General features: G+C 41.1%; 2 protein-coding genes across 2 annotated transcripts; one reads left to right on the top strand and one right to left on the bottom strand.

The window, feature by feature from the left end:
- Positions 1-5,137, top strand: ca4c (carbonic anhydrase IV c; the record flags this gene model as incomplete). Its single annotated transcript, XM_084564306.1, has 8 exons — positions 1-55; positions 1,983-2,030; positions 3,418-3,582; positions 3,696-3,841; positions 4,155-4,247; positions 4,354-4,420; positions 4,529-4,692; positions 4,949-5,137. The coding sequence occupies 8 exons, from the start codon at positions 1-3 to the stop codon at positions 5,135-5,137; spliced, it is 927 nt and encodes a 308-aa protein (XP_084420432.1).
- Positions 5,138-6,959: 1,822 nt separating this feature from the next.
- asl (argininosuccinate lyase) lies at positions 6,960-12,848 on the bottom strand. The gene is made up of 16 exons (XM_084565475.1): positions 12,721-12,848; positions 12,318-12,512; positions 11,178-11,261; positions 10,959-11,015; positions 10,749-10,846; positions 10,584-10,661; positions 10,407-10,484; positions 10,264-10,316; positions 10,119-10,181; positions 9,893-10,007; positions 9,584-9,668; positions 8,958-9,017; positions 8,781-8,864; positions 8,053-8,133; positions 7,697-7,803; positions 6,960-7,508 (listed from the first exon to the last, which is right to left on the bottom strand). Exons 1-16 carry the CDS (start codon positions 12,733-12,735, stop codon positions 7,364-7,366), a joined length of 1,398 nt encoding a protein of 465 aa, XP_084421601.1. The 5' UTR covers positions 12,736-12,848; the 3' UTR covers positions 6,960-7,363.
- Positions 12,849-12,911: the final 63 nt, after the last annotated feature.

Raw genomic sequence — 12,911 nt, 5'->3', positions numbered from 1 at the left:
ATGGGTTTTCCTCTCTACCTCCCGACTCTGATTTTTCTCCTCTCTCAATGCACAGGTAGGACACATACACATTTTAGGGGGGGAAAGATTCAAATTAAGAAAAAGACTGGTTTAACCTCAGCTTTCTGGGGCTCGTCTACACATTGACACACACTGTTAATATTGTTGAGTTTCTGGCTTGTTTTAAACAGGTAAATAATGCAATGATGCTTGAGTGACAGTGATTTCTAACACTAATTAAATTAAGGGATTCTCAGTCAGCTGGAAGACAGAGGTTACAAGGTAAATGAAAGGAGAGATAAACACAGTGGCAAGACAAAGGCATTCATATTTTTACTAATCTTTGCTTTATTCTTGTAAAATACTGCTTTGTAAAATTTTACTTTATTTAGAAAAACTAAAACTTTTATGAAGTGGTTAAAGTTGTTTAATTAAAATATGACTGTCACTACCAGCTATTTTTACTATTGGTTAATAATATGCCGTCATTTTCAACAACTGTTTCTTTGTTTGGGGTATAAAATGTCATAAAACTGGGAAATATGTCTGAAGATGCCTGGAAAAAAACTATATAAAAAAATGGGGTGCTCAAGGTGAAATCTTATTTTGTCAAACTAAAACCTCAAAATATTTATATCATGTAAGACAGGGGGAAAAAAAACAGTAATTCTCTCATCTGAAAAGCTGAAATTGTTAAATGTTTTCTTAAAAATGACTGATTACCAAAATGTTTCCAGATAATTATTAAGTCCATTACATGATTAGTCAGTTTACTTATTAATTTTACTGTTGTGTCTCTGGTTTTTAAGTCAATTTGATTTAAAGGAAGACTGTAACGTTTGTTGAAAAGCAGTGATTTTGGTCACAGTTCACAAGAACCACATGAAAAAAGTCATGAGGTCAGGAAACTGACTAAACTATCAGTCCAAACTGATTTTACATGGCGCCACTTTAAAGGCTAAAACTGTTGTTCATGCAAGCGGTGAAGTCTTCGTGGATGCTAGTTCCTAAGATTAATGAAATGCAGGTTTAATGAGAGAAAAAGAAAGGAATTAAAAGAAAACAAAGTGGGCAAACACGGGATTGTCTTCCGTGCTGCTCAATCTGACACAGGTGCATGAGCCAGGTGGAGTCGAGCCAACCTCAACCTGTGCATTGTTCTCACTTGGTGAGAACTGTTGTCCCCTTTCAAAGGACGGCATTGTGGGAGGCAGCGGGGTTAATCTGTGTTCCTATATTAGCTAAATGGTTCTCTATAGCGGCCTTCATTCCCACCGCAGAGTCAGACACTGGAGTTTCATTCACATCAGCAACACAATACGCAGCGGCAGCGCAACACTAAATGACTTCATCAGCACCTGTTGGACGGGCACGTTTAATGTGTAGAGGCAGTTAAGGAGCTGGATAAAGCCCGACATCCACTTCACACCCAATGCAATCAGTGTAATAACAACCAATGACCTGTCTGACAGATTAAAATCAGTCTTTAAACTCACTGTCATAGACAGAAACAAAATAGTGGTGAAATAATAATAGCCTTCCCTAAAGTAAATAAATAAATGAAAGATCTAAGTTAATTCTAATATTCAAAAATGGCATTTATCTTCCACTGTGCTCATCAGACATTATGATCACAGCTTCTTTGAATCTCTTCACTTCACACAAGACGTTGTGTAGAAAGGCCTTTTTTTCCAGAGAGGACATTTTCAAACACAAATATCCCGTGTAGGTCACTGGATTTTCCGCCAAACATTAATGACAAGACAAGACCGCCTTATTCATGTGACCTCTCAAAGTTCAGCTGCAGATCACCTGGTGAGGTCGCTGACTCAGTGCATGGCTAATAGAGCGTGAACGTGGCATCAATTAATATTCATTAACTGCAGAAAGACGGCTTGTTTGGCATAATAGAGAACTGTCCTGAACTCGGATATGTTGAACTGAATGCACTGTATTTGTGCGTATTGTACTTTCTCCTCCAGCTCAGTGGTGTTACCAGAACCAGTACTCCTGCGATGACACATGCAGAGGTAAGGCCAAGATGGAAAGACTCCTACGGAATAAGTAAGAGAAAAGCCTGAAATTAAACCCTCATCTGAACCATCTTCAGCTAGAAAAACAAAAAGCTCTTTTTTGTTCAAATTGGACTGAGGCAGTCCACCAGGTTTAGTGGGTTTACTGGAGAACCAGCCTGCGTTGAAGGCAAAAAGAAACTACAACACCCTTGGTTTAAAAGTGCACGGGACGACTGGACTCTGGACTTTGGCCTCCAACTTCAGTTTTTCAATCTCACCAACTCTAGTGGCCATTTATCAGTAAAAATGAAAAATAAAATTAAAAAAAAGACAAAGTTAAAGACTAGATAGTAAACACAGTGTATTTGGCAGCTAAAAAAGACCAATACGCCCCTAAAGCAGTTCTATAAGAAAGTTCATATAGGGCTTTCCTTCACCCGGAGGCCAGAAACTCAACTCTAAGTAAATACCAGTGTTTCTTTTAGGGAACTATTAGCCATCGCATTTGCTTAATCAGCTTGATAAATATAATATGTTGGTGTCCTGGCTGGTTTCTGCCGCCTCCAAGTGGTGGAAAAAGCATTTCAGATGTATCCTGGATTAAATTTAAAGGGACATTATTATTATTGCACTTGATTATAGTTGGGTAATTCACTTCTCATTTCTAAAAAGTAGTCATTGGTGCAGCAGAATACTAAATATAAGACAAATAAATACACTTTCTACTGGTTTTTAATGTAAGTGATTTTAATGCAGGCCTTTTGAGGGAAATATCTGATCCCGACCCGTGGTTACATATAACCCGCCTCACTAGAAGCATGTGTAAAATTTTCTATTAAGACATCTGCAGTGTCCTTTTTTAAAAATAATAATTAAGAAAGGAGAGAAGAATAGTCTATTGATATATTCATATGCTGCTAGTTGTTAAGAGTAATGTGTTAGCAAACATTTAAGCAGGGAGTGGCTGTCAAACAAAGATTAATCCAAATATTAGCCTCAGTTCCTTATAGAGCAATTATTCATTATTCTATTCTATACTATAGAACAGAACAATGTGCTCACATATTCCTACTCACGTCGCTCCAGTTAAATACGTTTTTAATTTTATTTACTGGCAGACATTTTGGCCCAGAGCAACAAGCGGTGAGGGATGAGCCAAGCTAAAGCGGCTTGACGTCCAGTGAATTTACATTTCAGCCGTTCCATTTGTCAAAGAAGAGCAAACAATCCAAACAACTGGAAGCAAATGGTTTTGACGTTGTGATCAGCACTAGCAATTATCTCACATTCACAGGGCCAGTTGACTCAATTCTACTTTAAAATACCAAAACAATAAATTGTGAAAGAGAGCTAATAAACTTCTAAATTACTTTTTAACACTCTTGCTGCTTGTGTTGTTTAGACCCCAGCCACTGGGCAGCTCAGTTTCCCAGCTGCGGAGGATTACGCCAGTCACCCATTAACATCATCACCAGCAAAGTGCACATCAACACTGCCCTGCCACCCTTCGACTTCATTGGTCACAACAACATCATCAACATCACAGTGGAAAACAAAGGCCACTCAGGTGAAGGGGCCTGCACCTTTTCCAACCTAAGACACAAAGCTGCTTTCTTCCCGTCCAGAAATAAGAAGTTGAAGTGTTGTGAGTTTAAACCGTCCCGTGTCTTTTTCCTGTAGCTCATTTTGTTCTGCCTCAGTCCGTCCGACTGACCGGTGGAGCTCTGCCAGGTCACTACAGAGCGGCGCAGTTCCACTTCCACTGGGGAGGGAACGGGAGACCAGGATCAGAGCACACCATCGACGGAGAGAGATTCCCCATGGAGGTACAGGACTCAGCGCTGCTTCCCGTTGCATGTTTTATATTATAGATTTACATATGTTAACACTTGCATTATTATTGATATAATCCTGTAGCTATCACTACAAGCACTAAAACAGTTAATTCATTCATTTTCTTGGGCCTTGACTCACATTTCTAGTATTTAAATGATACTTCACAAAAAATCTGACTCAACTGGTCACAAAATCGTGACTACCCATTATTAATTGTGACAAACTATAATCAGAGGGGAGTTTTAACACAGGTTACATGTTGCACAGTAACAAAGTGTACTCCAGCATACTCTCTTCACACAGATGCACATTGTGCACATCAAGGAACCGTACGGCTCTCTGGCAGAAGCAGAACATGACATGGCGGGTATAGCACTGCTTGCCTTCCTGTTTGAGGTAACACACAGCGATGTTTTCGTCTTTCGGAACTCCACCCGTAATGAGATATGAGCAAATGACCATTAAAGCTTGTGTCATTATGTTGATGACATCCTTCTCACAGGAAACAACCGAGGATCACCCTCATTTCGACTCGATAATAGCTGCTTTGGGCCGAGTGCAGAATAATGGTATCAATTATCTTAATTAAAACGTAAAAGAGTTAAAAATATGACAAAATTTAAGTTTAACATTTGAATTAGGTCCCATTTTCAGTCTACCTTTCTTGTTGGGTTAAGGCAACATCACCGTGATCCCAAACATTCGACTCAGTGACATTATCCCAGCAGCCAAGGACCTGCACAATTACTACCGCTACGTGGGCTCCATGACAACTCCAGGATGTGAGCAGGCAGTCGCCTGGACGGTGTTTCACAAGACTCTGTCGATCAGTAGTCGACAGGTGAGCAACTTCTGAAACATAATAGTGAGGCCTTTTGAAGTCCACTAAATGAATCATTAAATTACACAACGAAAATGTTTAAAAATAGTTCAATCCCAATGCAAAACTTTTATCTTGGAACATTACAAAAGCACAGGGTAAATACAGAAGGTCTGGATCAGCGATTGTAAAAAGCAAACAAGATGTTTTATACATTTGTGAAGCAAAAATCTCACCTAATCCAGTAACTCTTGATGCGTCCGTTTTCCCTTTCCAGCTGGATGCGATAGTAAAGCAGTGCCGATTCTGGACAGGACAGCCCATGATTGACATCTTCAGACCGACGCAGCCTCTGGACGGCAGAGTTGTGTACTGCTCCAAGGCGAGTACATCTCTGACAAGTGTGAGCCACTTGTGGGCTGGTATTTTCTCAGCTGTGCTCGGGACAACGGGTCTGATGCACTGACTAGGTTCATAAAAAACCTTCTGATTTAACCGACTAAAAAGCTACTCGACAGGTTCTGTGCTGGTGAAACCTTGACACGTTTGTGTTGAGCCCCCAAGTGCTTCAAAGGGAAATTATTTTCTAAATGACTTCTGACCACAACAATGCATTGCACACACACACACACACTTTACATATACGTAGTGCTACACCGATTAAAACTAATGTTTCACAACCACGATCACATTGAACCATCATCACATGGTCAAAAGCACCAGCTCTTCCCAGTCAGCCCTTGGCAGCAGTTGGTTAGACCAGCTAGTTAACTTTCTAACTGTACAGTGATACAAGTCTTGCTACAAAATACCATAGATAAAGCTTATCCTTCCTTCCTCTGTGGATCAGAGGTAAAGCAAAATAAAATCTCTCCATCATCCACTGAGGGCTCCGTACAGTTGTCTTTTTCAGCATTGGTACATGACTCAGACTAGATGTTCACTCATATTGTGCATTTATTTAAGAGCATCAATGCTGCCTGACAAATTACCAAAGAGCAACATTAAAATGGTACTTTTGACCTTGCTAGCAGCACAGCTCTAGTCATGGCGATGTTGAGTCAGTCAGTCCAGTACTGGTCTAGTAACAACTACTGGATGAACTGAATGCATGGTTCCCAGAAGATATATCCTGCTATCTTGAGTTTTCCTCTAACACCATTAGGTTCAAAGCGATGGTTCTAGGTAAAATATCTCATAAACTATCGCATGGTTTGCCATGAAATTTGTAACAGACATTCATATTGCCCCTGAGGAAGAACTGTAAAGACTTACTTGATCCCTGTAGCACCATCATCAGATCGAACGACTTTCTAATCAGACTCAGCTTTACCTCGTGTTTAGTGCGAGCCACAGAATGCATGCTAACACGCTACAACGCTGAACATTATTCTTAGCATGCTGGCTAGCACTCGGCTCAAGACGCCATAGTATAGCTGCTAGCTGCTAGCAACAGACGTGATCATCTCTGTGATCATCATTTCTTAACTAGCAATCAGATGCGTAGCCGTGAGTGTTTGAATATCCTGCAGCACTTAAAGAGTAGGGATCTTTACCTCAGCAGGCCTTTATGTCAACCATCTTGATGATGAGGTCAATATTTTATAGTCTCACATTATGGCTTTATATTAACTTTAATCTGCTTTTCAGTAAAAACAGACGTGTGATCAATATCAGTGTAGAATTAGGGGTTTATAATCATGTTTTCTTCCTACCTACCTTACAAGCAACTACTATTCTACGTCTTTACTTGTTGTGTATATTGCTCTGTTGTTCAGATGACTGAAGGAAGTATCAGGTAATTAAGGCATTTCCTACATGTGCCGCGCATTTGTTTATTTGTGTGTGAAATACAAACGAGTCATACATGTACATAAACCTCTGCCCTCCTCTGCCAGTGTAACAGCTTGTTATATATTCCTGCTTCTAATATAAATCTCTGAGTGCTTAATGCATTGATTTGTCTACAATCAGCCTTTATGAAATGAAAACTGGGGAGAAATGTGACGTCAGAGCTAGTATAAGAAAGATTATACATTGATAAACCACTTTCCAGGATTTATCTGAAAATTACTCTCAACACTGATTTTAAATGAGCTTTTTATCGATCATATGATTCAATAATTTCAATTAAAATTGTTAATGCCAATAAATATGAAAGTGATTGCCGACTTCTTTCTTTGCAGAAACTTTCTGTCTAAACTTTCTTACCATCTGTTTTAGTGCACAGTTTTTAGTTTAGGTGAATTTCATATATGTTATTACTGAAGTAAGATACTACCACGCCACACTGTTACAGCGTTTTTTGTCTTTAATGTAATCTCTAAAAAATTACTAGCCTCTCTGTACCATTACGCAGCCCTATCTTGAGGCTGTATGGGTCTAGACATGAAGACAAATTGACTCAGATGCTTTTGTAGTGGAAATCAGTCAGCCCTAACAAATTAGGCTGTAACAATACTGTTTATTATTTTTTTTGTCACTTGTACATGTTCAAAACATCGTAGGTTAGCCTATATACCATCCAACTTGTATATCAAATGTACCCAAGGACCCGAGAGAAGAATGTTTGAAAGGCAATGTGGTTTTTAAGTTATTTATGATTCGCTTTGACTTCTGTTTGACAGTTCATACTATAATCAATGATGGCGGTAAACCTGATTCAGAGTTTTAAGGCGTAATCAGATGGAAGTCACTGTGCCTGTTTCTTCAGCCAGTTCCTCAGGTGTTCCACCTGTGCAGCGACGCTACTCTTGGCTGTGCCACCAGGGGCGCTGTACTGCTCCACACTGCTCCCGTAGTCCCACACTGAGGATATGTCACTTCCAAACAGGGGGCTAAAGTGCAGGATAGATACAGAGAAGAGAAAGAGAGAGAAGTTTTAAAATAAGTCATAAAGTAGCTGGAGGAAGAAAAATATTAATATTAATTAATCCTGCTCAAATAAATAACTATTCGCTTGCACGGCTTTAGACTTTAAGGCTAAAGCTGAGCATGTATGTGAGAAGGATGAAAGGAAATCCACCTGACAGCACTCAGGTCTTCCACAGTGAGTTGATTCAGGGCGATATTTTTGGATTCAGCTGTAAACACAGCTTTACCGGAAACACCGTGGGCCTCTCTGAATGGCATCTACAAAACACGATAAAGACACATTTACACGGTAACACACAACCATGAAAAATGGTTGTGAGAGTCACACAAGTCATGAGAAAGAAAAAAAACAAAGGCAAAACCCTGCATCTGATTCTTTCAGGTGATAAGTCTGCACAAAATAATAAAACTAAAAGAATACTATTATCTGTTTTGATTTTCTTTTAAATTATTTCAAAAAATCTGTAGACTATTGATCCACACCTAGATGAGAATACATCAACTTACCCCCTTTCTCACGAGGTAGTAGGCCAGATCAGTAGCCAACATGTCGGGGCTGAGGGCAGCCTCCATCACACTCTGGTTGATCTGAAAGACAAAAACGGGGGAAAATGAGGCCTGTTATTTTTTTCCCCTCAAACTTTCTCCACCAATTCATATGCATTTATAAATGTTCCACGCTCCTGCAACTTTGTAAAACCACGCTGCTTAGGAGAGGTGAAACATAATAAGTCCCTCTAAACTTTTAACAGCACCAATCAGAGCACACTGGGCTTTTTGGGAGGAGGGAGGGCCTTCCTAGCTTCCTTGTACTAACTGAATGAGAAGGCATTTCTCTGGTTATTCATTCATTCATTCATTCATTCATCTTCTGTAACCGCTTGTTCCTGTTAAGGGTCGCAGGGGGTCTGCTGGAGCCTATCCCAGCTGTCATCGGGCGAGAGGTGGGGTACACCATGGACAGGTCTCCAGTCTATGACAGGGCTAACACAGAGAGACTCACACACACCTACGGCCAATTTAGAATCACCAATTAACCTAACAAGCATGTCTTTGGACGGTGGACACAGAAAGTCCCAGTCGGCCCATGGATTCGAACCCGGGACCTTCTCGCTGCGAGGCATCAGTGCTAACCACCTCTCCACTGTGCCACCGAATAGAGAGAAATGTCCAGATTAAAGTTTCAATAATTGTGTAACAGTGCAACCAGGCTTCAAAGTAGATAAATGTCTGACCTTGAGAGTTGACATGACACCAGTTGTCACCTGGAGAACAGCCTGGACAGTATCATAGCAGTCAAACATGGCCTCCTTATCCTCCTGAAGAAGGGGGACAAGAACAAAGACAGCAGGAAGTTAGAAGACAGATATAGCTCAAGGAGTCCTTCCCACGAAGTGAAAACACTTTCATACCTGCAGGTCTTTGTTGTAGGTGCTCGGCAGGCCCTTCATTGTCATCATAAACCCTGCACACTGAAACACAAAACACAAAAGTGTATAGTCAGAGAAAGAAAAAAAAAAAAGAAAGCTGTACAGTGTTCAAATGAAGTCTGAATGTGCTCCCCTGAAAGGTAAATTGATTCATTCACAAAACTTGTTATGCAGCGTGACAGCACATAAAAGTGCTCTGCTACAACTCACCCTCTTTGCCCGTGTCTGCCTTGCAATCCTAAATACTGCCCTACGATAATAAAGATAAAAATGTTTTGTCTTCTCCCACTGATCGCTTACACTGATGATTGTACTGTGGGCTGCCAGGGTTGCTTCTGTAGGAAAGCTTCATGGGCACATAATGGTGCAGGTTTTGCAGAGAAAAGCTTGTAGCAGACAGTGGATGAAAGAAAAGTCTGCAGTAAATTTCCCCTCTAATACAACAACCCTGCAACCTTGTTACAATAGGAAGCAACAAGATGCACTTAAACAGATTTGTTCTCATGTTTGTTGTAATTATACATGATATAATTCAAGCGGCCCCTTCAATGAACAGATACACTGATGATTTTCTATAACGTGTACTGTGTCTGTAGTCGAAGTCTTACTCTGCCAAAGACACGACCTGCTTTGCTCCTGATGAGCTCCAGACTGTCAGCGTTCTTCTTCTGGGGCATCAAACTGCTGCCTGTGCTGCACACGCAAAGATATAAATGAGAAGATGGCAAATGTGGAAGGGAGGCACCGGGAAAGTCTAGCAGCAGAACTAACAGCAAGATTCAAAATGAACGGACAGCTAAGATGGTCAGGACTTGAGTGACAATGATGCCAGAGAGCTTATATTTCAGTTCCAAAATGCATGTCTACATGTGAAAATGTAAATAAGAATCAGATTAAAAAGTAAAATAAAAACTGACCTGTAGGCGTCAGAGAGTGTGATGAAGGAGAACTCTTTTGTGGTGTACAGCATCAGGTCCTCAGCCATCTTACTCAGATGAGTCAAACACAACGAGGCCCAGAACAAGAACTCCACTAAAGACACACAAACAAGTACATTAATGTGAAAAGACAGTTTGAGAACAAATAAAACGACTTCAACATCTTTATGTAAATAATGTTTTGTTTTTTTATACATTCACGCACCAACAAAGTCTCTTTGGCCTGTGGCATCCATGCTGTTTAGACTGATGCTATCAAAAGCCAACTCTACAGATCCAGAGGAGAAGCAGATTTAGTTTTTAAAGATGCATTTTGTAACAACAAAAACAAAAGAAGAAATGGCCCTGACCTTGCCGCAGAAGCTCCCTGTCAATATCAAGAGGTGTCCCAGCGATGGCACCACTGTAAAACAACAGGAATCATTCTTTGTTATGTTATTTCCATTCAAAAAAATAAAAATAAAAAATCAATGTTGGCGTGTTCACGGCGTACCTGCCAAGGGGTAAGACGTTGACTCTTTTCTTGATCTCCAGAAGTCGGTCCACATCTCTACACAGAGCAACAGCATGACTGCGAAAAGAGAAGCACGAGATGCACGTGAATAACACATCATCTGATACGCAGGGAGGCGGGAGACATGCACTGTGGATTGCGCTGCAGGAGGGTCACCTTAGAATCCAGTGGCTCCACCTGATTGGCTGAGCCCTCTGCATGTGGGTGTAGCCCGGAAAAAGGACGTCAATCTCCCTGAGGTGCAGGAAGAAGTACTTTTAAAAAGCACAGTTACAAATGTGTGAACGTGTGTTTTGATCTGCTGGTGTGTATTTGTCTTACGCTGCTGCCCGCTCCACCATGGAGGATATTAGCTGTAGGGCGTTGTCTGTCAGGGTTGTGATGGCATCTCGCAGCCACAGCCTCATGTCAGTCACCACCTGGTCAACCAAAACACACACAATACAGTCTTAAAATGCTGAATAAACATAAACCAGTCATTTCTAATGAATTAAACACAAGCTACAACTCCAAATGGTAATTGAGTCAAACCTGATCGTTTCTGCTTCTGCCAGTGTGGAGCTTCCCTGCAGGTGCACCAATCAGTTCCTGAGAAAGCAAAGCATCTATGACATGGCTGTGTTTACTTCTAGCTTATTACAGAAAGAATAAAACATATAAATCATTTGCTTTTTCAGTTTCACAGAGAAATAATGGTAATAATGGTTTGCAATATATGGTAGCGACTTCTTAGTAGGGTCAATACTTCACCTTTAGCCTGCGCTCATTGGCAGTATGAATGTCTTCATCTCCAGGTCGGATGGCAAAAACCCCTTTGGACCACTCATCAGAAATCTGGAGAATAAAATGAGAATTATTTCACTAAAAATTAACTTAAACACATAACATCCACATATCAAATGTCTGTATTGTGTTTATGCACACTGATCAGCCACAACAGTAAAACCACCAACCTGTGAAGTGAATAATATTGATTATCTCATTACAATAACATGTTCCTCTGGGAAACTACTGGGCCCTGGTATTTATATGGATGTTACTTTGATACGTACCACCACCTGAACATTGTTGTAGACCGAGCACGTCCCCGTTACAACAACAAGGGGCTATTCCTTGCACCCTGGAGCCATATGCTCACCAGGTTAACAATTCATCGGCACCGTGCCATCCATATGATGCCTCAGAGTAGGCCACCTTCTTCCATTGTGGACCAGTTATGATACACACGTTCCCAGACAGGGGTCAGCATGGACATAGTTTAGTCTCATATACAAGAAACTTTTTTCAGGACTCTAAGCAACATGTTCGATCGCATCACACTAGTCAGCCTTCACTCCCCACGTGAATAAGTGGTTCTTGGTCACCCATTATCTTGTTGCCGGTTCACCACTTTTCCTTCCTTTTTACCACGCAACTGAATACCAGGAATACTCCGACAACAGCAGCAGTTTTAGAGTTGCTCCGACCCAGTCGCCATGCACTTTTTCCTGCTTTTAAAACATCAACTGTGAGGACACAATGTTCACTTGCTGCCTAATATGTCCCACCCGCTGAGAGTTGCCATGATAATGAGGCAATCAATGTTATTCACTTGACCATAATGTTACGTCTGATCTATGTATTGTGCTGTTTACCCTACGTGTTGCACCTTTGCACCCTGAAAGCCGACCGGATTGAAAGCATAACTGAAGCAGCCGACACCTGTCACATGATGATACTATTGTTCAGGAGAACACACAGGAATCCTGCACCATGGCACATTTTCAGCTGTCATCTATTAACCAGCATTTTACACTAAAGGGCAGAAAGTGAAAACAAAAGCATGCATGCAACAACTAGGATCATATGGTGTGGTGAACTTCTTCTTAGTGTGTGTGTGTGTGTCATCACCTGATCCATCCCACGTAAGATTTGCTCCATCTCCTCCGTGGTGACCAACTTTGCCTTTTCCAGAGCTTTAACATAAGCCTTGCTCCCTCGGATGTCAGCATCCCACATCCTCTGGTCGTAAGCGATGGATGCATTGAACTTCTCCATGATAGGATCAGTGTCTCCCACGAAACGACCTCCCCACAGTTTACTCCCCTGATGGGCAGTAGAGGCAGAGGCATTAACAAAATCTAGCTAATGAAAAACACATACAGGCTTTCGCAAGTTAAACGTTAGCTAATGTGCAGTATGTGGTTAGTGGGTCTCAGTTTGACAGCTTGTTTTGTTAGCAGCCAGCTGAGTATTAAAACAATACGTCAGGGGCCACTGGTTGAAGTTATTTACAGTCACACATAAACCTTACCTCTGTATTGGCCATATTAATCCTCTGTAGTGGTTCAGTGGTGGGAGAGTGTGCTGAAGGGACGCTGAAAGCCAACAATCAGTTCAGAGACATGCAGAAAACGAGGCAGCTGCTACTTAATGTGTCGCTGTCGCTTTAAATGCGTCAGCGGAGACGTCTTCTGTTGCTACGTAACAGGGAGAAAAAAATGT

The sequence above is a fragment of the Chelon labrosus genome (assembly GCF_963514085.1).
Source record: "Chelon labrosus genome assembly, chromosome: 17".
Lineage (NCBI taxonomy): Eukaryota > Metazoa > Chordata > Actinopteri > Mugiliformes > Mugilidae > Chelon > Chelon labrosus.
The sequence above is the reverse complement of the archived record's forward strand: the minus strand, read 5'-3'. Positions and strand labels throughout refer to the sequence as shown.